The sequence below is a fragment of the Colossoma macropomum genome, unplaced genomic scaffold (genome assembly GCF_904425465.1).
Source record: "Colossoma macropomum unplaced genomic scaffold, Colossoma_macropomum, whole genome shotgun sequence".
Taxonomy (NCBI): domain Eukaryota; kingdom Metazoa; phylum Chordata; class Actinopteri; order Characiformes; family Serrasalmidae; genus Colossoma; species Colossoma macropomum.
The window spans coordinates 220,534-248,421 of NW_023495681.1; the positions used below are offsets into that span (position 1 = coordinate 220,534).

The 27,888-nt window shown below is 36.4% G+C and overlaps 6 gene segments (V, D, J or C); all 6 read right to left on the reverse strand.

The window, feature by feature from the left end:
- Positions 1-1,280: 1,280 nt before the first annotated feature.
- On the reverse strand, positions 1,281-1,756 carry LOC118802806. The segment is given in 2 exon segments: positions 1,281-1,606; positions 1,689-1,756. Coding segments are annotated over 2 exon segments (369 nt in total).
- A 4,102-nt stretch (positions 1,757-5,858) lies between these two features.
- Positions 5,859-6,335, reverse strand: LOC118802807. The segment is given in 2 exon segments: positions 5,859-6,184; positions 6,268-6,335. Coding segments are annotated over 2 exon segments (369 nt in total).
- Positions 6,336-9,844: 3,509 nt separating this feature from the next.
- On the reverse strand, positions 9,845-10,477 carry LOC118802808. The segment is given in 2 exon segments: positions 9,845-10,281; positions 10,364-10,477. Coding segments are annotated over 2 exon segments (480 nt in total).
- A 7,642-nt stretch (positions 10,478-18,119) lies between these two features.
- On the reverse strand, positions 18,120-18,577 carry LOC118802809. The segment is given in 2 exon segments: positions 18,120-18,445; positions 18,529-18,577. Coding segments are annotated over 2 exon segments (369 nt in total).
- A 3,557-nt stretch (positions 18,578-22,134) lies between these two features.
- LOC118802811 lies at positions 22,135-22,611 on the reverse strand. The segment is given in 2 exon segments: positions 22,135-22,460; positions 22,544-22,611. Coding segments are annotated over 2 exon segments (369 nt in total).
- Positions 22,612-24,136: 1,525 nt separating this feature from the next.
- Positions 24,137-25,052, reverse strand: LOC118802812. The segment is given in 3 exon segments: positions 24,137-24,164; positions 24,556-24,901; positions 24,985-25,052. Coding segments are annotated over 3 exon segments (417 nt in total).
- Positions 25,053-27,888: the final 2,836 nt, after the last annotated feature.

Genomic DNA, 27,888 nt, shown 5'->3' on the forward strand with positions numbered 1-27,888 from the left:
CTGGAATAAATGAAAATGAGTTCCTGCTGGACTCTGTGTAAAGCTGTATATCTGACTTCATTTGCATTCAAATTAGAAACACTTTCAAGATGTGTAGATGCAGAATCAGGGCATCATCCTATCATTTATTTATTTTTTATTTTGAGTAATTTTTAAAGAATAATTCCTTCAACTGACAGACCATCAGTCCTACAGTGTCTTCAGATGCAGACTTTTAGATGACATAAACATGAACTGAATGTCTGTCATGATAAACTAAACACTCTTCGTTATCAGAATTCCAGAACAGTCATTTGTAATGAATGGACAGGCTGCCCCCTGGAGGCTGAAACACAGTCCTTCAGCTCTGCCTGACATTGCTTGTGTTTTTATGTGATTGTGAAGATATTAAATGCAAACACAGTCAGTGTTTTACAAAAGAAGTGATAAAACAATTATGAAATTTATTATTTTGTATGTATTATATAAGTAATACCAATAACAGAGATTAGTAAACAACTGACATTTACAGCATTGTGCAGAAGTCAGAGACCCCTTTAATCTATTTAGCCTTTATTCAAAATGCTGTATAAGAACAGGTGATTCATTTCCAGGAGATTCTATATGATATATTAGAGGAACAAAGTGTAATTAAAGAAAGGAAGGACAAATAAGTAAATTGGACTGTAAGTGGAAAATGAACGAGGACAATTGGAATTTTGTTTATTTCTCTGCTTAACCTCTGATGGGCCGCCTGGAAAATGCTGAGCAAAACGCCAGTAAACCGCCATTAGCAGACCAAGGGTGGCCCACTGACCTCTTGCTATCAGGGGTGTCTGAGGGTGAAGAACCTTTTGAAAGTTTAAGCAAATTCAAAAGAATATAAAAGGCTCTGTACTGTTCAAGTGTTTATTTATTTGTTTATTTATTTAAGAACAACACATTTGAAAAATTGTTTTTGTGTTTATCAAATAATGGATTATATCAGAAATAATTCTTTCAAGTCTTGTGGAAAACTCAGAGACCCCTTCATTTATTAAATTTGAAGTTGAAATGGCCATTAAGTACAAGCTATTCATTTTTCAGAAAGTGTTTATGAAGAGATTAAATATGAGAGAATACACAATACACAACACAATGTCCATAAAAAATATAACTACAGTACTGAATGTTTAATGTGTTCAAATGTTTATTTAGTATTCATTCAGCATAAAGGGAATATAAACATATGGATAATAAATAATGATCACGTTGTAAAATGTGGTTTAACAGTTTTCGAACAGCATCCTGGCCTTTCTGTGTCAGTGTGAGTCTCGAGCACAGTAATACACAGCTGTGTCTTCAGCTTGCAGATTCTGTCCTCGTAGGGTTACTGTGTTTCTGGTTGTGTCTCGAGAGACACTAAACTTGCTCTTCAGTGTATCTTTAGCATATAAGACCTCATTATAATAAATGCTGTTGATCCATTCCAGAGCTTTTCCTGCAGGTTGGCGGATCCAGCCTGTTCCATAATGGCTGCTGCTGTCAGTGATAGAAGCTCCAGATACTGTACAGGTGATGGTTAAAGACTCTGCTGGTTTGATGAGCACTGAGTCTGGCTGGATGAGCTCAGTAGCACAGAACACATCTGTGAAAGAGAGAAGAAAAGGTTTGTATATTTGCAGTAATAAATCAGATGAAGTCAAATCCAGCTTCAGTTGGACACTCACACGAGGCAGCAGCCAGCAGCAGCAGTGGAGCTGAAGAGAACATGTTTGTGCTGCATTTAGAGTGATGGAAGCTGCTGTAGAGGGAGATGCTGCTGATATTATGAGAGCAAATGGAGATTTGCATATGAACAAAAAGGGCTCATGTGGGCTGTGCTAGATAACAGAACGTGTTGAGTTTTATTCAAAAGAGGACATGATAATGATTTTAAATCATGTAACTGAAACACTGTAGAGCTCTAATGTTTACTGATCATATATTATTCATGATAAGATGCATGTAATTAGACATTTGCTTGAAGTTAATTAACATTAAAAAAGTGTTTTTGTGTGCAGAACTACTTTATAAGGTTATGAATATTATTGTCTTTAACTATTTTCAAAACATTAGGTTCAAACTTGTTTGCCTTTTTCATAATCATACAACATTTTGGTGAATGTTTAAGTAAATTCCAGCAGTTGTTCAAAATTTCTGCATTAAATCATTTAAAATTAACATCCAGAAAGTGATTAACAGCCATTTGATGTGAAATTTTCCATTCTTCAGAAAGTCTCCCAACATCTGAAGAGTTAATGTCTCTAAAAGCTCCCTCACACAAGGTTATTACACAAAATGTTCCAAACATATTACATGAAGACTGAGATGTGTAATGATAAATTTGCCAAGGTTTTAGGCTACAATTAACTTTTTAAACACATGCAGACGTACATGCATCCAAAGATTCACCAAAATTCTCAGCTGTTCCTTCTAAGAATGTTATAAAAGAGTATTAGAAAATACTGAAAATGCATTATTCAGGTTACCACTGTACTCACTTGGCTGTGTCTACATACAGTGGAAAACACAAATAAACACAGTGGAAAACACAAACAGTCTTTGAGGATCCAGTGTAACCCCATACAATACTGTGCAAAAGTCAGAGACCACCCTTTATTTGTTTAATAATAACAAAAATGGAACAACAAAACAAAACAAAACATGTGGGCTGTGCTAGATAACAGAACATGCTGAGTTTTATTTAAAAGAGGACTGAGTAATGATTCATTCAATGAGCTATAATATTGAATAATCGTGTACAAAGTAAGACACATAGTTAGACGTGCTTTAAATGAATACACATGAGAAAAAGTGTTATTATGCACTGAACTATTTTATGTCTTTGTGTATATGATTGTTTGTTTATTTAAATAAATGTTTATTATGGAATTTTTTCATGATCAGATTAAATTCTTGTGCATGTTTAAAAGAGAAATTCAGCAGTTTTTTTCAAAATACCAGCATTACATCTAAAATATCAGCAACATCCAGAAGATCATTAACAGTCATTTGATCTGAAATGTTCCATTTTTCAGAAAGTCTCCCGACATCTGAAGAGTTTAATGCTTCTTAAAGCTCCCTGACAGAAAGATGTTACACAAATGTTCCAAACTTTACGCATGAAGAGGGAAATATTGTTTTCTGATGAATTTGACAAGATTTGGGGTTTTATTGTACTTTTAAACCACATGCAGAAGTATTTGCATCCAAATTTACCACTTTTGAACATGGCTTTAATTCTGATTCAACTCAGCTTTTCTTGTAGCTGTTTGTCTTTTTTCTAGAATAGCACATATTCTGAGAAAGTTATTTTAAAAATATCAGAAGAACATTAGTCATAATTTGGAGCACTGAAAATCCTCAATATGTGAAAAAACTGTGCTACTACAGAGATCTGGCCAAGGTCAGGAAAAGGTGATGACAAGACAAGAAGACATTTTACCAGAGAGGCTACCTAAAGCAACATTGAAGAAGCTGACAAACAAGCCCATGTAAAATTTCAAATATAATTTTACTCAAAACCATCTGAAGAAACAAAGGTTGAAGCTTTTGGCCTGAATTATTTGAGACGTGTTTGGCACAACAACAAAGCTTATCAACAAAATATGACCATACTTTCTGTAAAGCATGGTGGTGGGAGCATCATGTTTTAAGGGGCTTCAATTTAGCAGAGACAGGAGGAAACATTTAAAAAAATGAAGATCAGTGTCTTAGAATAGCCCAGTCAGAGAGCAGAGCTTAATCCCATAGAAATCAGAAGTACATCAGGTTTTATACAGTAGATCACCTGACAATTTGAAGGTGCTTGAAAATTTTCACAAGGGATATTGGAGTGAAATGGCCAATATTTACAAATATTATGCATATATATTTCCTTGCTTAGTTGCTTCCAGACACACAGATGCACACATAAAATTACACACATACATCAGATAGTCAAGCTACTGACACTTTAATGCCTGATCTGAGACTCATACCAAACATATTGCAAACATTTGAAAACAGGTCTTTTTTAAAGATCTCAGCCACCTGCATCCTGTTTTTGTACAGCACTGTAGTGTCTTGTATCACTGTGGTGTTCGTGTACAGTAATAAACAGCAGTGTCTTCTGTCTTCAGGCTGCTCGTGTGCAGATACACCTGCTTCTTACTGTTTTCTCTGGAGATGGTGAATCTTCCTTTAACAGACTGAGAGTATTGTTTAGTAGCACCACTTGGAGCTGAAATATGTGAGATCCATTCAAGCTCTTTTCCAGCAGCCTGTCTAATCCAGGATATATCTGCATTGTTAACATCAATTCCAGAGAAGGTGCAGGTGAGAGTGTGAGATCCTCCAGGTTTAATGAGTGCTGGCTCTGACTCAGTCAGTGTCTGACATCTACAACCTGTCAAATAAATGCTCAGTTAATCGATTCAGTTCAAACACTGACACACAATCTCACACAAACACACAAATGACATGAATAAAGATTCTCAGATGAGCTACTCACTGATTACAGTCATTAATGTGAATAGAAAGTGGTAAATGGCTCTTGGTTTCATGGCTGCTGCTGAAAAATCAAAGTATAGTGGGAATCATAGTTAGAGTCTTTGTTTATAAAGTAAAAGTCTCATTTGCATGTCCCGCCCTCTGAAGGGTTCATCAGCAGAAAGATCCAGGGTGACATTCTAGCACTGGAGAATCTAAACGGTGTTGCCATGTAAGCTTTTATTACAGCACTATAGAAATCAAACTGAGGTTGTTCTGAAGGTCCTGCATCACCAGTGAATTGTAGTAAATATAAACCAAGAAATAATCAGAACACTGAAAAACTGTACTGAAAAGTAATGATACTGCTGGAATAAATGACAGTGAGATCATTTAGGAGTCTGTGTAAAGCTGTATATCTGAATTTATTCACATTCAAATTAAAAACACTGTCAAGATATGTAGATGCAGAATCAGTGCATCATCCTATCATTTGTTCATTCATTTTTATTTTAAGCAATTTTTAAATGAATAATTACTCCACTGACATACACTTAATCCTGCAGCACCTTCAAATGCAGACTTTATGGACACTCTGTTTAAAAAAACTGAACACTCTCCATTATCAGAATTAGAGAAGATTCATTTGTAATGAATGCACAGGCTGCCCCCTGGAGGCTGAAACACAGTCCTTCAGCTCTGCCTGACATTGCTTGTGTTTATGTGATTGTACAGACTCAGTGTAGAAGATATTAAATGCAAACACAGTCAGTGTTTTACAAAAGAAGTGATATAACAATTATAAGATTTATTCTTTTGTATTATATAAATAATACAAATAACAGAGATTAGTATGAACAACTGACATTTACAGCATTGTGCAAAAGTCAGAGACCCCTTTCTTTTATTTATTTATCCTCCATTCAAAATGTCCTATAAGAACAGGTGATTCATTTTTAGGTGATACTAAATGAGGTGTCTGAGGGTGAATAACCTTTTGAAAGTTTAAGTAAAATGTAGAGTACAAAAGGCTCTTGAACCGCACATTCAAAACATTGTGTTTTTGTGTTTATCAAATAATGGATTATATCAGAAATAAATAAATAAACTCTGAGACTACACTTGATTTATTAAATTTGAAGTGGAAATGGCCTTTAAGTACAAGCTATTCATTTTTCAGAAAGTGTTTATGAAGAGATTAAATATGAGAGAATGCACAATAATGTCCATAAAAATATATAAATTCAGTACTGAATATTAATTATGTTCGAATGTTTATTTAGTATTCATTCAGCATAAAAGGAAATATAAACAAATGGATAATAAATAATGATCATGTTGTGAAATGTGGTTTAACGGTTTTTGAACAGCATCCTGGCCTTTCTGTGTCAGTGTGAGTCTCGAGCACAGTAATACACAGCTGTGTCTTCAGCTTGCAGATTCTGTCCTTGTAGGGTTACTGTGTTTCTGGTTGTGTCTCGAGAGACACTAAACTTGCTTTTCAGTGAATCTTTAGCATTTTTGCTCCCATCAGAATAAATGGTGTTGATCCATTCCAGAGCTTTTCCTGCAGGTTGGCGGATCCAGGCTGTTCCATAATGGCTGCTGCTTTCAGTGATAGAAGCTCCAGATACTGTACAGGTGATGGTTAAAGGCTCTGCTGGTTTGATGAGCACTGAGTCTGGCTGGATGAGCTCAGTAGCACAGAACACATCTGTGAAAAGAGAGAAGAAAAGGTTTGTATATTTGCAGTAATAAATCAGATGAAGTCAAATCCAGCTTCAGTTGGACACTCACACGAGGCAGCAGCCAGCAGCAGCAGTGGAGCTGAAGAGAACATGTTTGTGCTGCATTTAGAGTGATGGAAGCTGCTGTAGAGGGAGATGCTGCTGATATCATGAGAGCAAATGGAGATTTGCATATGAATGAACAGGGGCTGGATGGCAGAAATGGAGCTGGTTCTCATGTGGGCTGTACTAGATAACAGAACTAAATTGATAAACAAATTAGAACATTTTATCATACAGTGAACTATGTTGTATGATTATGAACATAATGAATACGCAACACTATCAACTATATTTTTTATTTATTTGTTTGTTTTCAGAACATCTAATTTCAACTTTTTAAAAATTTCCTGCAGCGTCTCTGAAACTTTAACCAAAGTGTTAATTCTCAGAACCTGAACTGAATGTTTATCATGATCTGAACATTATTCATAATCAGAATAATAGGGCATTATTGTTATAAGTAATTGTCGGACATGCACTGGGCGCCCCCTACAGGCTGAAATAGAAACTCTACCTGCTTCTTAGTGGATCTGGTGTGGAGGAAATGAAATGATTTGTAAATGTAAAAGTTCTCAGTATCATCTGGTTCTAGAAAAATCTTATCCTGTATCTTGAAGTTCTTTAAACTTTAAAATCTTATACTTTAAGTATAAGTAATTCACAAAAAGCAGAAAACCTATATTTAACAGACCATTACAAAGAAACCTCAACAACTGTCCACGCTTTTCAGTATTTAGTGTGTCCTCACTTCTGCACAAAAATGTTTACTGACCTCCACAGTTAACAATAATGTTTAACTACAGTGTTGGAAACTCCTGTTTTTATTAATTTATTTCTTTTCCTGTGACTTTCCCCTCTTGTATCTAATCTCTTCAGAAATATCTACTGAAAAATTAATAACTGGTGCTTACAGATTGTTTTGACTAGAGATTTAATAAATGAAAGCTGGCCTCTAACTTATGGACAGTAATGTATTCATTAGTTTGATATAATCCACCATTCTGTCCACCAGGGGTGCCCAACCCTAATCTAACACACCTGAACCAGATAATGAAGGTCTTTAGGGGCATCTGAACATTAGAAACAGGTGAGCTGGATCTGAGCTCTCCTGGCTGGTAGATCTCCTGGACCAGGACTGGGCACCCCTGCTGTGACCTCTCATCAAAGAGGGTCTTAAATGGCTCTTGATTTAAATATGTAGATCTAGTAAAAACCTTTTATTGATAGAGAACTTTCACATTCTACTGTGGTTCTTTAAACTCTAGATAGGTTTTTCATGCTCACACATCTCACATAGAAACTCCTGAAGAATTTCTATCTTGAATTTAAAGGCAGTTTGGAATTGAAATTAAATAAAAGAAGGAGGTCTCTGACTTTTGCAAAGTGCTGCTTATATTATTTTTTATATTTTTCTTGAATATATACATTTGTTTAATCATCTAAATGGTAAAGTCTAATTTTTTTCTTTCACTTTTTTGACTGTTATGTGTCTGATACTTAATTGTACATCTGAACAAAGAACCCAGAACCCAAGGTTTTGTTCATTGAACACATTGAGTTTAGTGGTTCTAACTCTTGGAGAATGAAAGCTTAAAGACCACTTAAGTGGCCTAGTTGTTGGTACTAGTGCACAGAAAACAGTACCAAAAAATAAGAGCACGTACTTTAAAAAGTGACACAAAAATAAATAAATAATTAAAACACAATAAAATATTGAATGTTTTGTTTCAGCTAGTTATGAGTGTGTCAGCCCAGTTTTTCATACCAACATCTTGATCAATATTCCTGAAGTTTTTGTCAAATACCTTCTAAATAACAAACTGAAAGTAAGTGCTGTAATCAGGTAGAGCTGAAGTGAATACAATGCATGCAGAATGTAGTTAAGACAGCCAATCAGCAGTCTCGATTTTGGAACAAACCTACTTAAAGGCTCACTGATGCTGATAAGACTGACTACATAGGTACTGAACTTTTTGCAGAGGCAGCTCTAACTCAGCACTGACTAAGTGAGAGTTTTTTTGTGGGGATGTCCAGGCAGTCCAAGCAGGGCATGTATGGGTTTTGTATGGGTCAGCCCAAACCCACACTAGTGTCGGGCCTAAGAGCCTCTCTTCTGCTCCCAAGGCCCGTTGACAGAAGATGGATTCTTCTAGCGTGTTCTAATACTGTTACCTTAAGAGCTAACTGCAGTATAACTTCTTCTAACAAAATAAAAACTGTCTAAGTTTAAAAGAGCAAAGTAAATAAAAGACTTCAGTCGCTAGGTTCTTGTGGAAGGAAGGAAACGGCCGCCTTCTTTATTAAGCTTAAATGGCAAGATGGTTCCCGGACAACCACAATGCAAAGAGCATCTCAAAAACATCCATTTTTATATCCTGTTTGGGGTGATTACTTCATCACCCCTCCCTTTCTATAAAATTCTATACCATCTTAGTTTCCATCATTTCCAAACCTTACATCTCCTTGGGAACCCTTACATTTTCACTTGGGAATCCTTATTTCCAAACATACACAAGATATGTTTTTTAAAAATATCTTATCTTAGCTGTACCAGGATGTTCCATTCTCCCAAGGGTATTAGCTTTGACTGGTCGCATTGTAAATTCACCTATTCCAGAAACTGGTTCTTATCTCAAGGACAGCTCCTCTTGCTCACACAGAAGCTTCTCACAAACCTCTGGAGGCCCCCTTTGCTAAAAGGGGCACTCTGTGTCCAAGTTCCCATGCAAGCTAAGGCCTATCTTACAGTGTGAAGATTACTATTGTTTTGGTTAATAAACACTACTTGTTAGAACTATCAAAGATAAAGATTAATTATTCCACAGTTAGCCGTCATTGGGCCAGTGGGGCCCTTATTGCTTTAAGGCAATTGTGGCAATATTTACAAACACACACACACACACACACACACACACACACACACACACACACACACACACACACATTTTCAAGGAAATATTTGGTGCATAGTTAATTGCAATAAACAACTCTTCCAAGTTCAATTAGAATATGGGACACAAACTTTCAATTAAATTCAATCATTGTATAATGCAGTCATTTTTAATAATCACGTTTCATTTTTATACAACAATTAATTGAATTGAAAATATAAGAAAATAGAGATGTTTAATGTACAATCTTTTTAGGGTAGTTTTGGCACAATAGATCACCACAACAGTGCTTTCAACTAGCATCTCAGTGTGATTTCCTGGATTGTGTTCAGTGCCAAACGTGCACTTTCCCACACTTACTTTAATACCTCAGACCTAAAACATAGACATTTGAAGCATGTAAGACATTCAAACAACATTCTTCACTTTATACTTCTTTAACATGCTAGAATATAGAAAAGCCTGGTCATTGAGAAAATGCGTGAACTTCTCCTTGGTTTACACAAAATCAGGCTCTTACTTCATCTATCAGTACACTTGGTGGTCCATGTGAGCAGTTTAACCGTCCATTCAGAGAACAAAGGAATTTACTGTCTTGACACATTAATACAGAACAGAATGAATATTTAACAATGGCTTTAAAAGTGGTACAGAACAATTATCAGTTTTATAAAACACTACCACTGACTTTTTTTACAGATAATCTTTGTTCACATTACCATGGTCTGTATCAATGCTTTGTCCTCTGTTTGAATAAAAGCTCTGGTGTGAGTGAGTTTTTGTACGTCTCAGCTGGTCTCTTACAGCACTGTGATCATATCGAGCACAATAATACACAGCTGTGTCTTCAGCTTGCAGATTCTGTCCTTGTAGGGTTACTGTGTTTCTGGTTGTGTCTCGAGAGACACTAAACTTGCTTTTCAGTGAATCTTTAGCACGTATGTCTCCATCATAATAAATGAGGTTGATCCATTCCAGAGCTTTTCCTGCAGGATGGCGGATCCAGGCTGTTCCAAAATAGCTGTAGTCAGTGATAGAAGCTCCAGATACTGTACAGGTGATGGTTAAAGGCTCTGCTGGTTTGATGAGCACTGAGTCTGGCTGGATGAGCTCAGTAGCACAGAACACATCTGTGAAAGAGAGAAGAAAAGGTTTGTATATTTGCAGTAATAAATCAGATGAAGTCAAATCCAGCTTCAGTTGGACACTCACACGAGGCAGCAGCCAGCAGCAGCAGTGGAGCTGAAGAGAACATGTTTGTGCTGCATTTAGAGTGATGGAAGCTGCTGTAGAGGGAGATGCTGCTGATATTATGAGAGCAAATGGAGATTTGCATATGAACGAAAAGGGGCTGAATGTCAGGAATGGAGCTGGTTCTCATGTGGGCTGTGCTAGATAACATAATGTGTTGAGTTTTATTGAAAAGAATAATCCAGAAGTTGTTTTAGAGAAACTCTCTAAGTCACTTATATTAAGCAATTTTTTCTGATACAGAACACATTAGAAAGTTTCATCATGCAGTGCAGTATGTTATAGATTTATGATTTATGTACTATGTTTGTGATTTTTGGCTGTCATGCATACAGAACACTCACATTATATTCTGTGAATTAATTAATAATAAAAGTTTCACCTTTACAAAATTTCAGCGCAGCATCTTTGAAACATTAAACAGAAAGAAATTCTGAACTGTCTAAACCTGACCTGAATGTTTAACATGATAAACTGAATATTTTTCATAATCAGAATAATAAGCGATTATCCTTGTATGTAAATGTTAGATATGCACAGGCTGCCCCCTACAGGCTGAAATAGAAACTCTACCTGTATTTTGGTGCATATATAAAAGAGAATTCCACCAGTTTTTCAAAATGTCTGCATTAATTATTAATATTTCAACAAAGTCATTCAGAGTGGTTTGGTGTGAAATGCTCTGTTCTAGAGACACTTACTGAGTCAGTTTGGTTCACAGTGGTGCTGATAGGAACCAGATGTCTGAAAAGCCTCTAAATGCTTTTTTTTAAGTGCATAGTTTAGAGGTTCATGCAGGGTTTTATAAGGCAAAATAGTCCCCAAATAAAACTGAATAATAAATCATGTTCAAATGTTTCCAGTGTGGTGGTGATCTTGGATAAGTTTTGATTAATTATTATTCAGAGTTTGAAATTCTGAACAAGCTTCTCACAGTTCTACCCGTTACTATTGTTTAAACTGGAATTATGATTGATGTTAAAACTACATTTTGAGTATGTTGAATTTTTAATGATTGTTTTTGTTTGTGTTTTTAATTTATTTATTAATAATATATTAGTGTTAAAAGTAAGCCTGAGCAGTCATTGTCAGTGGGCCAACGATAAAAGATTGCTGGGCCAAATCAAAGTGTTGCCACTGTCTAGGAGTCTCGGCCAGCGCCTTCAATCTCAAAGGCAGTCTTTGAGGGTCCAGTGAGACTCCATACAGCACTTTGCAAAGGTCAGCGGCCACTTTTCATTTATTTAATATTGAGTAAAAACAGCCATTAAGAACAATGAATGTACTTTCAGTAGACACTTCTGAGGAGAGGATGAATAAAATTATTCACTTGCCTACAAAAGAATGACAAATGGAAAAAAGACAAGTTTCTAAACCTTGAATTAAAAGTTTTAATAATAATAAAAGATACAAAGAGAGTAAAGTTCCACTCTTGCTTGAGATCTGAAAAAAATCCACAGGTGTTTCTGTCCATCTTTCCACTGTGAGGAGACAACTCAGCGCTATGGGTCTGAAAGGATGTGTAGCTGTCAAGAAGAACCTCACTGAGAAAAGGAGACATATCAAACAAAGAAGCTAAACAATGGACTGTCCACCCCAGAGTCCAGACCTCAACACCACTGAATGTGTTGGTTGTTGGATTGTGAGTAGCAGAAATGATAAATCAACCTCTAAGACTGAACTTTGGAGGTGTGTCTGCAGATTTACTTCAACAACTGAGAGTGAGACTCCTGAAGAGAATTGAAGCTGTAATAAAGGTCTAAAGGTGGATTTAGTTTATGAGTCTTCTGTTACTTTCTGTCTTTTCTGCTTTTCATCCTGACACTGAAAAATGAATATTTTAAATGAAATAAAGTTCTTCAGAGTGGTTTGATCTGTTCATGACAAACTTCAGAATCAGATTTGTTCACAGTGGTGGTGATGGGAACCACATGTCTGCAGACTTTAATGTCCCTCAAAGCTCCCTCACTGAAAGATATTAGTGTTGCTGGACACACTGTTTTGCCAGACCACCCATTGGTAGCTCCAGTTGTGTCGTTTCATGTGGGTGTGGGTTCGTCTGTAGAAGCCTGTCAGATTTAGCCAACTTCTATTTTGCAGAAAATGACTAGTGAATGAGATTTTGTCAATATCAGGTATTACAACATTTTGGATGTCTATTTTCTGAAATAATTAGTCTTTTTGCAGTAGATCACTTTTTTGAGTAACTACCTTGATGCTGAATGTAGCCGTTGTCTGATAATTATATCTTTCCTCGTTTTGTTTAGAAAAGGATCCTCAAAGATCTCAGCAGCCTGCATCCGGTTTTTGAACAGCACTGTAGTGTCTTGTATCAGTGTGTCTCTTCGTGCACAGTAATAAACAGCAGTGTCTTCTGTCTTCAAGCTGCTCATGTGCAGATACACCTGCTTCTTACTGTTTTCTCTGGAGATGGTGAATCTTCCTTTAACAGACTGAGAGTAATACTTATCCCTAATATGTGAGATCCATTCAAGTCCTTTTCCGGTAGCCTGTCTAATCCAGGATATATCTGCACTGTTAACATCAATTCCAGAGAAGGTGCAGGTGAGAGTGTGAGATCCTCCAGGTTTAATGAGCGCTGGCTCTGACTCAGTCAGTGTCTGACATTTATAACCTGTCAAATAAATGCTCAGTTAATCAGTTCAGTTCAAACACTGACACACAATCTCACACACATACACAAATGGCATGAATAAAGATTCTCAGATGAGCTACTCACTGATTACAGTCATTAATGTGAATGGTTCTTGGTTTCATGTTTTTTGCTGAAAAATCAAAGTAAAGTGAGGATAAAAGTTTGAATCTGTGTTTATAAAGGAAAAGTCGTATTTGCATGTCCCACCCTCTGAAGGGTTCATCAGCAGAAAGATTTAGGGGGACATCCTCAGACTGGAGAATCTTAATAATGTTGCCTTGTAAGCTTTTACTACAAACTTCAAACTGAGACCAGGTTGTTCTGAAGTTCCTGCATCACCAGTGTATTGTAGTAAATATAAACCAGTGAAGAAATAATCAGAACACTGAAAACTGTACTGAAAATGAGTTTCTCTAGGAGTCTTTGTAAAGCTGTATATCTGAACTGACTCACATTCAAATTACAAAAAGAAGGCATAGATATAGAATCAGTGCATCATCCTGTCATTTATTTATTCATTTTTGTTTTGAGTAATTAAAAAAAAATATATATTCCTCCACTGACAGACCATCAGTCCAACAGTGTCTTCAGATGGAGGCTTTGGATGATATGAATATGAACTGAATGTTTGAATGATAAACTGAACACTCTTCATTACCAGAATTAGAGAACATTCATTTGTAATGAATGCACAGGCTGCCCCCTGGAGGCTGAAACAGTCCTTCAGTTCTGCCTGACATTGCTTGTTTATTTGTGTGATTGTAAAGACAGTGGGTTACAAAAGAAGTGATAATTATGAGATTTATTCTTTTGTATTATTTAAATAATACAAAATAGAGATTAATAAAGACAACTGACATTTACAGCATTGTGCAAATGTCAGAGACCCCTTCCATTTATTTAACTTCTATTCAAAACGCCCTATAAGAACAGGTGATTCATTTTCAGTAGATTTTAAATGAGACGTCTGAATGTGAAGAGCCTTTGTAAAGGTTAAGACTCAGCAGAAGGTAAAAGGCTCTACACTGTTCAACGTTTTCTTTTTAAGAACCACACCTTCAAAACATTTTGTTTTTAAGTGTTTGCAGATTGATGGATTGTATAAGAAATAATTAAACTCAGAGACCACCCTTTATTTATTAATATTGAAGTTGAAATGGCCATTAAGTACAAGTTATTCATTTCTCAGAAGGTGTATCTGAAGATATTAGACATGAGATAATCCACTTGCAGTGAGGTGGTAAGATGTCCACCAAAGGGTGGATAACTAAATACTGCAAAATGAAGAAAAGTGTTGAGGCTTCTGTTTAACTTTTTGTTTAAAATGTGTTTTCTGCCTTTTTCTAACATTGACAATTATTAATAATTATATAATTAATATAATTATTATATTATACATAAAGAATAGGTTTGTAAGGTTTGAAGAACCTTAGGTTAATATAAAGGCTCTTTGATCTGTAAATTCACATAAGAACCATTTAGGAATCTTTATTTATAGGATTGTACAGAATGCTGGATTTATATTTCTGAATAAGACAATTATTAAATATATCAAATAATTTACATTATTCCTCAGTAAACTCTTTTCTTGGCTGATTCCACTGTAACAGTGAAAATGCAGAAGTGAAAGTGTTTCTATTTCCTCCCTCCTGACACACTGGACGGGTTTTTGTACAGCTCTGTAAACTCTTGTGTCAGTGTGGTTGTCGTACACAGTAATACACAGCAGTGTCTTCATTCTTCACGCTGCTCATCTGCAGATACAGCTGGTCTTTGCTGTTGTCTCTGGAGATGGTGAACCTTCCTTGGACAGACTGAGAGTAATACTTGGACTGACTGTTGTCTGAAATTATTGCAACCCATTCTAAGCCTTTTCCAGCAGCCTGTCTGACCCAGCCCATCCAGTAGTTGTCAAAGTGTAGTTCAGATGGTGTACAGGTCAGTGTATGAGATCCTCCAGGTGTAATGACAACTGCTTCAGACTGGATCAGTGTTTGACTCCAACATTCTGAAGGAAAACAAACCAATGAATAAAATATTATAATATTTAATGCAGAATGAAAACATTCAGTATAAAATCAACCCATCAGGATCTTACTTGTAGTGAGAGACAGTAAAATAAAACTCCAGAAGATCTTCACTTCCATTCTCCAGGTAGCAGAGTGATGACCATCAAGCAGGATATCATAAATACTGAGTCTTGCCTAAGAATATAAAGCCTGTAAAGGACAGTGACTTTTCATACTCCATTTGCAACTTAAAAGGTCTTTCATTCTGAATTCTTCCTCTAAATAGCCCCGCCCACTTCTCTGCCTTCTCTTCCACTGCATTCTTGCACATTAATTTAACTGATGAATATGATAAAGTAATGAAAATAAACTATGCACAATATATAATCACACACTGAGTAATGTATTCTGTTTTATTCTCAATGCTTTACATGAATCTGTAAACATGTACTTTTGGTAGACTGTGCTGTTCATGAGGAATGTGAACATGATTTTTTATTATTTTAACTCAAACAAAATAAGCTTATCTTATTATTTTTTCCCCAGAATTCCAAGTTTCAATTTTTTTCAAAATTTCGGTGCTGAACCTTTACCGAATGTTTATCCTAATAATCTGAACCTTATTCATCATCATGAGAAGAAAATAAACAGATATGAACAGGCTGCCCCCTACAGGCTGAAATAGGAACTGAATCATTTTGGTGCCTATTTAAATTTCTCAGTATCAGGTCCAGTAGAAAAAATTCATAGAGGATAGACAGTTCTTCCAAGTTCATTTAGAGAATGTTATTGTTGCCAGACATGGACAGCTGGAGGAGGATGAACGTTCAATCATATTCAAACTATGTATATTGTATAAAAATATTTAAACAAAAGCAGGGTCAGTAACTCAGTGGTCCATGTGAGCAGTTAACTGTCCATTCACAGTATATGGAATTTTGTGACTTGGCTCTTTAATACAGAATATAGTTGATGTAAGTCATTTGTTTTTCAGATCATCTTTTTTGCATTACTATGGTCCATGTAAATGATTTGTCCTGTGTTTGAATGAAAGCTGTGGTGTGAGTGAGTTTTTGTACGTCTCAGCTGGTCTCTTACAGCACTGTGATCATATCGAGCACAGTAATACACAGCTGTGTCTTCAGCTTGCAGATTCTGTCCTTGTAGGGTTACTGTGTTTCTGGTTGTGTCTCGAGAGTGAATCTTTAGCTTCTATGTCTCCATTAAAATAAATGTGGTTGATCCATTCCAGAGCTTTTCCTGCAGGTTGGCGGATCCAGGCTGTTCCAACATGGCTGCTGCTGTCAGTGATAGAAGCTCCAGATACTGTACAGGTGATGGTTAAAGGCTCTGCTGGTTTGATGAGCACTGAGTCTGGCTGGATGAGCTCATCCATCTGGGTGGCAGCATATGTTGCTTAAACCTGTATGTATTGTTTAGTTTTAATGGTGCCTTCACAGATGTGCACATCACCCATGCCATGTGCACTAATGCCCGCTATATCGTCACGAATACTGGCTTTTGAACTGTGCACTGATAACAAGCTGAGTGGTCTTTAGCCTGCAGGACACAGTGTCCATGATTTCCAAAAAATATTTTACATTTTGATTCATCTGACCACACATCACTTCTCCACTTGCCCTCGGTCCATCTTAAAGGAGCTTGAGAAGGCGACATTTCTGGATCCTGTTTATGTACAGTTCATGTACTTTTCAAAAAACAGTAAAATTTATCAGTTTCAACATTTGATATGTTGTCTTTGAAGCATTTCCAATAAAATATAGGGTTTAAATGATTTACACATCATTGCATTTTGTTTTTGTTTACATTTTTCAGAGCGTCCTAACTTTTTTGGAAATGGGGTTGTAAATATAAACCAATAAAAAAATGATCAGAACACTGAAAAACTGTACTGAGAAGTAATGATACTGCTGGAATAAATGAAAATGAGTTCCTGCTGGACTCTGTGTAAAGCTATATATCTGACGTCATTTGCATTCAAATTAGAAACACTTTCAAGATGTGTAGATGCAGAATCAGTGCATCGTCCTATCATTTGTTTATTTATTTTTTTGAGTAATTTTTAAAGAATAATTCCTTCAACTGACAAACCATCAGTCCTACAGTGTCTTCAGATGCAGACTTTTAGATGATATGAACATGAATGATAAATTGAACATTCTTCATTATCAGGATTACAGAACAGTCATTTGTAATGAATGCACAGGCTGCCCCCTGGAGGCTGAAACACAGTCCTTCAGTTCTGCCTGACATTGCTTGTGTTTTTAAGTGATTCTACAGACACAGTTTAGAAGATATTAAATGCAAACACAGTCAGTGGGTTACAAAAGATGTGATACAACAATTATGAGATTTATTCTATTGTATGTATTATATAAATAATACAAATAACAGAGATTAGTACAAACAACTGATATTTACAGCATTGTACAGAAGGCAAAGACCCCTTTTGTCTATTTAGCCTCTGTTCAAAATGATGTCTATGAACAGGTGATTAATTTCCAGGAGATTCAATATGATATATTAGAGGAAAAAATAATGATGACTAGACCCAATGTAAAACTTTTTTAAAGTTTAAGGAAACTCAGTAGAATTTAAAAGGCTCTGTATTGTTCAAGGTTTGTTTTTGTTTTTGTTTTGTTTTTTTTTGTTTTTTCTTTTTTTTTTAGGAACCGCACATTTGAAACATTGTTTTTTTCGGTTTATCGAATAATGGATTATATCAGAAATAAATAAATAAATCTTGTGGAAAACTCTGAGACCACCCTTCATTTATTAAATTTGAAGTGGTAATGGTCATTCAGCACAAGCTATTCAGAACATGTTTATGAAGAGATTAAATATGAGAATACACAATACACAACACAATGTCCATAAAAAATGTAACTACAGTGCTGAAAGTTAATTATGTTCAAATGTTTATTTAGTATTCTTTCAGCATAAAGGGAATGTGAACAAATGGATAATAAATAATGATCATGTTGTAAAATGTGGTTTAACAGTTTTTGAACAGCATCCTGGCCTTTCTGTGTCAGTGTGAGTCTCGAGCACAGTAATACACAGCTGTGTGTTCAGCTTGCAGATTCTGTCCTTGTAGGGTTACTGTGTTTCTGGTTGTGTCTCGAGAGATACTAAACTTGCTCTTCAGTGAATCTTTAGCATATATGTTTCCATCATAATAAATGTGGTTGATCCATTCCAGAGCTTCTCCTGCAGGTTGGCGGATCCAGCCTGTTCCATAATGGCTGCTACCATCAGTGATAGAAGCTCCAGATACTGTACAGGTGATGGTTAAAGGCTCTGCTGGTTTGATGAGCACTGAGTCTGGCTGGATGAGCTCAGTAGCACAGAGCACATCTGTGAAAAGAGAGAAGAAAAGGTTTGTATATTTGCAGTAATAAATCAGATGAAGTCAAATCCAGCTTCAGTTGGACACTCACACGAGGCAGCAGCCAGCAGCAGCAGTGGAGCTGAAGAGAACATGTTTGTGCTGCATTGAGAGTGATGGAAGCTGCTGTAGAGGGAGATGCTGCTGATATTATGAGAGCAAATGAAGATTTGCATATGAACGAAAAGGGGCTGAATGTCAGGAATGGAGCTGGTTCTCATGTGGGCTGTGCTAGATAACAGAACGTGTTGAGTTTTATTCAAAAGAGGACATGATAATGATTTTAAATCATGTAACTGAAACACTGTAGAGCTCTAATGTTGACTGATCATTTATTATTCATGATAAGATGCATGTAGTTAGACATTTGCTTGAAATTAATTAACATTAAAACGTGTTTTTGTGTGCAGAACTAGTTTATATGGTTATGAATATTATTGTCTTTAACTATTTTCAGAACATTAGGTTCAAAGTTGTTTGCCTTTTTCATAATCATACAACATTTTGGTGAATGTTTAAGTGAATTCCAGCAGTTGTTCAAAATTTCTGCATTAAATCATTTAAAAATAAACATCCAGAAAGTGATTTAACAGCTATTTGATGGGAAATTTTCCATTCTTCAGAAAGTTTCCCAACATCTGAAGAGTTAATGTCTCTAAAAGCTCCCTCACACAAGGTTATTAAACAAAATGTTCCAAACATATTACATGAAGACTGAGATGTGTAATGATAAAGTTGCCAAGGTTTTAGGCTACAATGAACTTTTTAAACACATGCAGACGTACATGCATCCAAAGATTCACCCTAAAATTCTCAGCTGTTCCTTCTAAGAATGTTATAAAAGAGTATTAGAAAAGCATTAGTCATACCACAGAGCACTGTGGAGATACTTAATATTTGCAAAACAATGTGCCACCACAGGAATATTGCCAAGGAAAAGCTGATGACAAGACAAGAGGAGATTTTATCAGAGAGGTTACAATGACATTAAAAAAGCTGGAGGAGTCGCTGCTCACTCCTGGCAGAAACTTGAAGATGACTGAAGTCTCCCATACAATACTTGTGTCAGGGCTTTGTGGGATAGCAGAAAAATAGAAGCCATTATTCACAGAAAAATATCACACAAGCCCATCTAAAGTTTGCAAAATATACATTGTCACCCAAATCCATCTTATGAAACAAAGGTTGATGTTTCTGGCCTGCATTCCACATGATATATTTGACACAATAATGAAACTTATCAATTAAACATCACCATACCTGCTGTGAAGCATGACTGTGGGAGCATCATGTTTTGTGTAGGCTTCACTTCAGCAGGAGATCAAAGGAGGTGGGATTATGACCAGGTCCAAATATCAAATGTTATTTCATCCAAGGAAAGGTTTCAAAAAATGAAGATCAGTGTCTTAGAAAAGCCCTTTCAGAGAGCAGAGCTTAACCCTCTAGAAAACTAGATCTACATCAGACTTTATATAGTAGATCACCTGATAATTTGAAGGAGCTTGAACTTTTTCACAAGGAATAGTGGAATGAAATAACAAAGTGCAGGTGTGATGACTTGATAAGGACTTATTACTTAAAGACTCACTGCTGTAATACATTAATAAAGGTACATCAGTAACGTAGCTCATATTTGTAGATGTTATGCACATATATTTCCTTGCTTTGTTGCTTCCAGGCACACAGATGCACACATACAATCACACACATGTATCAGATAGTCAAGCTACTGACACTTTAATGCTTCTTTATATGCTGAGCTCTCAGTTCTGGCCTGATCTGAGACTCATGCTGTACTTATGAATTGCAAATGTTTGAAAAAGGGCTTTGTAAAGATCTCAGCAACCTGCATCCTGTTTTTGTACACCACTGTAGTGTCTTGTATCAGTGTGTCTCATCATGCACAGTAATAAACAGCAGTGTCTTCTGTCTTCAGGCTGCTCATGTGCAGATAAACCTGCTTCTTACTGTTTTCTCTGGAGATGGTAAATCTTCCCTCAACAGACTGAGAGTAATACTTAGTGCTGCCACCTGGAGCTGAAATATATGAGATCCGTTCAAGTCCTTTTCCAGCAGCCTGTCTAATCCAGGATATAACTGCATCACCAACATCAATTCCAGAGAAGGTGCAGGTGAGAGTGTGAGATCCTCCAGGTTTAATGAGCGCTGGCTCTGACTCAGTCAGTGTCTGACATCTACAACCTGTCAAATAAATGCTCAGTTAATCAGTTCAGTTCAAACACTGACACACAATCTCACACAAACACACAAATGACATGAATAAAGATTCTCAGATGAGCTACTCACTGATTACAGTCATTAATGTGAATAGAAAGTGGTGAATGGTTCTAGGTTTCATGGCTGCGCCTGAAAAGTCAAATTAAAGTGAGAATAATAGTTAGAATCTGTGTTTATAAAGTAAAAGTCTCATTTGCATGCCCCGCCCTCCAAAGTGTTCATCAGCAGAAAGATCCAGTGGGACATTCTAGCACTGGAGAATCTAAATGGTGTTGCCTTGTAAGCTTTTACTACAGCACTATAGAAATCAAACTGAGACCAGGTTGTTCTGAAGGTCCTGAATCCTACATCACCCCTGCATTAATATAAATATAAAACAGGGAAGAAATAATCCAAACACTGAGAAACTGTACTGAAAAGTCATGACACTGCTGGAATAAATGACAATGAATTCCTCTAGGACTGCATATCTGACTTTATTCACATTCAAATTACAAAAACATTGAGAGTGTGTAGATTCAGAATCAATGCATCACCTTATTAGTTATTTATTCATTTTTATTTTGAGTAATTTTGAAAGAATAATTCCTCCACTGACAGAACATCAGTCCTACAGTGCCTTCAGATGCAGATTTTTAGATGATATGAACAAGAACTGAATGTTTGTCATGATAAAAAAGAACAGTCAGTTGTAATGAATGCACAGGCTGCCCCCTGCAGGCTGAAACACAGTCCTTCAGTCCTGCCTGACATTGCTTGTGTTTTTATGTGATTGTACAGACACAGTGTAGAAGATATTAAATGCAAACACAGTCAGTGGGTTACAAAAGATTTGTTTGTTTGAATGTATTATATAAATAATACAAATAACAGATTATTATGAAGAAGTGACATTTAGAGCATTGTGCAGAAGTCAGAGACCCCTTTTATTTATTTATCTTCCATTCAAAATGCCCTATAAAAGCAAGTGAATCATTTTCAGGAGATACTAAATGAGGTGTCGCAAAAGATTCTTCACCTTCAAAGTTTAAGGAAAATGTAGAATGTAAAATGCAAAAGGCTCTTGAACCGCACATTCAAAACATTTTGTTTTTAAGTGTTTATCGAATAATGGATTATATCAGAAATAATTAAATAAGTCTTGTGGGAAACTCAGAGACCACCCTTCATTTATTAAATTTGAAGTGGAAATGGCCATTAAGTACAAGCTATTCAGAACATGTTTATGAAGAGATTAAATATGAGATAATGCACAATAATGTCCATAAAAATATAACAACAGTACTGTATATTAATTATGTTTAAATGTTTACTTAGTATTCATTCAGCATGAAGGGAATATGAACAAATGCATAATAAATAATGATCAAGTTGTAAAATGTGGTTTAACAGTTTTTGAACAGCCATCTGGCCTTTTCTGTCAGTGTGCAACTCGTGCACAGTAATACACAGCTGTGTCTTCAGCTTGCAGATTCTGTCCTTGTAGGGTTACTGTGTTGCTGGTTGTGTCTCGAGAGACACTAAACTTGCTTTTCAGTGAATCTTTAGCACGTATGTCTCCATCATAAAAAATGAGATTGATCCATTCCAGAGCTTTTCCTGCAGGTTGGCGGATCCAGGCTGTTGCATAATGGCTGCTGCTGTCAGTGATAGAAGCTCCAGATACTGTACAGGTGATGGTTAAAGACTCTGCTGGTTTGATGAGCACTGAGTCTGGCTGGATGAGCTCAGTAGCACAGAACACATCTGTGAAAAGAGAGAAGAAAAGGTTTATATATTTGCAGTAATAAATCAGATGAAGTTAAATCCAGCTTCAGTTGGACACTCACACGAGGCAGCAGCCAGCAGCAGCAGTGGAGCTGAAGAGAACATGTTTGTGCTGCATTTAGAGTGATGGAAGCTGCTGTAGAGGGAGATGCTGCTGATATTATGAGAGCAAATGGAGATTTGCATATGGATGAAAAGGGGCTGAATGGCAGGAGTGGAGCTGGTTCTCATGTGGGCTGTGCTAGATAACAGAACATATTGAGTTTTTTTTTGTTTGTTTGTTTTTTTTCCAAATATCACTGCATAATGATTTAAAGATCATTCACTGAAATTTTGTTGAGCTTTGATATTGATTAACAGTACTGATAAAAGAAGAAATCTATAAGAGGACACTTTATAAATTGATAAATTAGAAAGTGTTTTAATGCAGTGAAGTGTATTGTATGGCTTGAATATGAACTTGATCATGTTTTTTTGGCTGCCCTGACAGCTCAGCACCATCACATAAATTAATTAGTACAGAATATCATGTTTGAAGTTTTTAAATAAAAGGGCAGCCTTTTCAAAACATTAAACAGACAGATTCAGAATTTTTTTTAAGCTGAACTGAATGTTTTACATGATCAACTGAACAGTTTTCATAATCAGAATAATAGGTGAGCATCTTTGTATGTAATTGTTAGATGTGCACAGGCCGCCCCCTACAGGCTGAAACAGAGAATCTACCTGCATTGTGGTGCATATATAAAAGAATATAACCAGCTTTTCAAAATGTCTGCATTAATTTATTAATATGTGAACAGAGTCATTCAGAGTGGTTTGGTGGTTGAGAAACTTACTGAGTCAGGATTGTTCACAGTGGTGATGACTAATCCAGGTTTAGTTTTGAATCTGGTCTGTCTTTCTAAAACTTCAGCAAAGTTAGCTTTTACGCTAGTTAGCATGTTTGTTAGCTGAAACTACATAACTGTTTCAAGTTGTTTTGCCTCTTTTCTTCACATTATGTTTACTAAATCTAGTGCTTCATTCTGTCCATCAGATTGAAAGTTTTTATTAAGCTTTATGGAACCTGATGCTGCTATGAGCTGCAAGAGAACAGCTTTACAGTAAAGACTGTGTATGATTATAATGAACCTGACAGGCTGGGTATACTCTCAGGAATAAAGGTATGAAACTGTCACTGGGGCAGTGCCCCTCTAGTCACTGGGGTGGGACCCTCAAGGGTACATCTCAGTACCTTTAGTCAGGGAACATAAGTCTATAATAATCAATTGAAATGATGCTTTCTAAGTTGTATAATATGTACTTTTCACCTGGACAAACTTATTTAAGGTACACAGTTGGGCCTTAAAACCACCGTCATGAGGGAACATTTACATTGTTTGTACCTTGATGAACGAAAAACATACCTGCACAGAACCTTTATTTCCAGCTGTGTCCACGTTTTTGTTATACCTTTAGCCAATGCAGGGTCTGTTTGGGTTTTGTCTGGGTCAACTCAAGTCCACAATGCCCAAAGTCAGCTCTCAGTGGGACAGTGGGAGCATTTTTTTGGCTTATTGTTTTTTAGAAAATGACAAACAAAAAATACAATTACAATAATAATTATAGGTATAATTAATATTAACTACAATAAACAATTCTTCCAAGTTCATTCAGAGAAAGTTCTTGCCAAACAGACAGCTGAAAGAGAACAAGAACGTTCAATCATATTCAAACTATGTATCTTGCTGTCATCTCATGAACATTTTGGTTATTTTCAGTTTAAACAAAACCAAGTTCAGTAGCTCAGTGGCCCATGTGAGCAGTTAACTGTCTATTCAGAGTTAAATGGAATTACAAGACTTGGCTCTTTAAAAGAGAATGCAATTGATTTAAGTCAGTCATAGTTGTATGTATAATAAACATTTATCAATGCTTATGAACGCGGCACAGCCAATCAGATTTTAGGACTGTAAATATCCAATTTGTAAAATATTACAGCGATTTTTTTTTTTTTTTGCATTACTATGGTCCATGCAAATTATTTGTCCTGTGTTTGAATGAAAGCTGTGGTGTGAGTGAGTTTTTGTACGTCTCAGCTGGTCTCTTACAGCACTGTGATACTTGTCGAGCACAGTAATACACAGCTGTGTCTTCAGCTTGCAGATTCTGTCCTTGTAGGGTTACTGTGTTGCTGGTTGTGTCTCGAGAGACACTAAACTTGCTTTTCAGTGAATCTTTAGCGTATATGTCTCCATCATAATCAATGGTGTTGATCCATTCCAGAGCTTTTCCTGCAGGTTGGCGGATCCAAGCTGTTGCATAATAGCTGAAGTCGATGATAGAACCTCCAGATATTGTACAGGTGATGGTTAAAGGCTCTGCTGGTTTGATGAGCACTGAGTCTGGCTGGATGAGCTCAGTAGCACAGAACACATCTGTGAAAAGAGAGAAGAAAAGGTTTGTATATTTGCAGCAATAAATCAGATGAAGTCAAATCCAGCTTCAGTTGGACACTCACACGAGGCAGCAGCCAGCAGCAGCAGTGGAGCTGAAGAGAACATGTTTGTGCTGCATTTAGAGTGATGGAAGCTGCTGTAGAGGGAGATGCTGCTGATATTATGAGAGCAAATGGAGATTTACATATGGATGAAAAGGGACTGGATGGCAGAAATGGAGTTGGTTCTCATGTGGGCTGTGCTAGATAACAGAACATGCTGGGTTTTATTGAAAAGAATGATCCAGAAGTCGTTTTAGAGAAACCCCAAACATTGCTTATATTGAGCAATTTTTCTGATTCAGAACACATTAGAAAGTTTCATCATGCACTAAAGTATGATGTAGATTTATGAACCATGTTTGTGATTTTTGGCTGTCTTACATACTCAACACTCACATTAATTATTAATCAATTCACAGAATATGAAGTTTCACCTTTACAAAATTTCAGCACAGCATCTTTGAAATATTGAACAGACAGAAATTATGAATTTTCTAAACCTGAACTGAATATTTAACATTTTACAATTTAACAAAATCAGAATAATAGGTGAGCATCTTTGTATGTAAATATAATAAGAATTCACATGCCTATGAAAAGAGGATGACTAAGTGGAAAAAAAGACAAAAAAAAAAAAGTTTCCAAACCTTGAAGTAAAAGTTTTCGTAATAATAAAAGATGCAAAGAGAGTAAAGTTCCACTCTTGCTTGAGATCTGAAAAAAAATCCACAGGTGTTTCTGTCCATCTTTCCACTGTGAGAAGACAACTCAGCACTATGGGTCTGAAAGGATGTGTAGCTGTCAAGAAGCCTCGCTGAGAAAAGGAGATACATCAAACAAAGAAGCTGAACAATGGACTGTCCACCCCAGAGTCCAAACCTCAACACCACTGAATGTGTTGGTTGTTGGATTGTGAGTAGCAGAAATGATAAATCAACCTCTAAGACTGAACTTTGGAGGTGTGTCTGCAGATTTACTTCAACAACTGAGAGTGAGACTCCTGAAAAGAATTGAAGCTGTAATAAAGGTCTAAAGGTGGATTTAGTTTATGAGTCGTCTGTTATTTTCTGTTTTTTCTGCTATTCATCCCAACACTGAAAAATGAATCCAACCATCCATTTAACTGAAAATAAAATAAATCTTAAATGTTTTACATTTACTCAGCTTGGACAAAAAATGAATAAATGAATAATACATGATAAATAACGACCAGGTTGTTTGTGGTTTAAGAGTTTTTGAACAGCTCTGGCCATTTTCTGTCTTAATACTTAATATTTGCAAAACAATGTGCCACCACAGGGATGTTGCCAAGGAAATGCTGATGACAAAACGAGAGGAGATTTTATCAGAGAGGTTACAATGACATTAAAAAAGCTGGAGGAGTCGCTGCTCACTCCGGGCAAAAACTTGCAGATGACTAAAGTCCCCCATACAATACTTGTGTCAGGGCTTTGTGGGATAGCAGAAAAATAGAAGCCGTTATTCACCAAAAATATCACACAAGCCCATCTGAAGTTTGCAAAATACACATTGTCACCCAAATCCATCTTATGAAACAAAGGTTGATGCTTCTGGCCTGCATTCCACATGATATATTTGACACAATAATGAGGCTTAACAATTAAATATCACCATACCTGCTGTGATGCATGACTGTGGGAGCATCATGTTTTGTGTAGGCTTCACTTCAGCAGGAGATCAAAGGAGGTGGCATTATGACCAGGTACAAATATCAAATGTTATTTCATCCAAGGAAAGGTTTCAAAAAATGAAGATCAGTGTCTTAGAAAAGCCCTTTCAGAGAGCAGAGCTTAATCCCATAGAAGACTAGATCTACACCAGGCTTTATACAGTAGATCACCTGATAATTTGAAGGAGCTTGAACTTTTTCACATGGAATAGTGGAATGAAATAGCAAAGTGCAGGTGTGATGACTTGATAAAGACTTATTACTTTATCAAGTAATACATTAGTACATCAGTAATGTAGCCTATATTTGTAGATGTTATGCACATATATTTCCTTGCTTTGTTGCTTCCAGACACACAGATGCACATATAAAATCACACACATACATCAGATAGTCAAGCTACTGACACTTTGATGCTTCTTTATATGCTGAGCTCTCAGTTCTGGCCTGATCTGAGACTCATGCTGTACTTATGAATGGCAAATGTTCGAAAACACATCTTTGTAAAGATCTCAGCAACCTGCTTCCTGTTTTTGTACACCACTGTAGTGTCTTGTATGAGTCTGTCTCTTCGTGTACAGTAATAAACAGCAGTGTCTTCTGTCTTCAGGCTGCTCATGTGCAGATAAACCTGCTTCTTACTGTTTTCTCTGGAGATGGTGAATCTTCCCTCAACAGACTGAGAGTATTGTTTAGTAGCACCACTTGGAGCTGAAACATGTGAGATCCATTCAAGCCCTTTTTTCCAGCAGCCTGTCTAATCCAGGATATAACTGCATCACCAACATCAATTCCAGAGAAGGTGCAGGTGAGAGTGTGAGATCCTCCAGGTTTAATGAGCGCTGGCTCTGACTCAGTCAGTGTCTGACATTTATAACCTGTCAAATAAATGCTCAGTTAATCAGTTCAGTTCAAACACTGACACACAATCTCACACAAATACACAAATGACATGAATAAAGATTCTCAGATGAGCTACTCACTGATTACAGTCATTAATATGAATAGAAAGTGGTGAATGGCTCTTGGTTTCATGGCTGTTGTTGAAAAGTCAAATTAAAGTGAGAATAATAGTTAGAATCTTTGTTTATATAGGAAAAGTCTCATTTGCATGTCCCGCCCTCTGAAGGGTTCATCAGCAGAAAGATCCAGTGGGACATTCTAGCACTGGAGAATCTAAATGGTGTTGCCTTTTACTACAGCAATATAGAAATCAAACTGAGACCAGGTTGTTC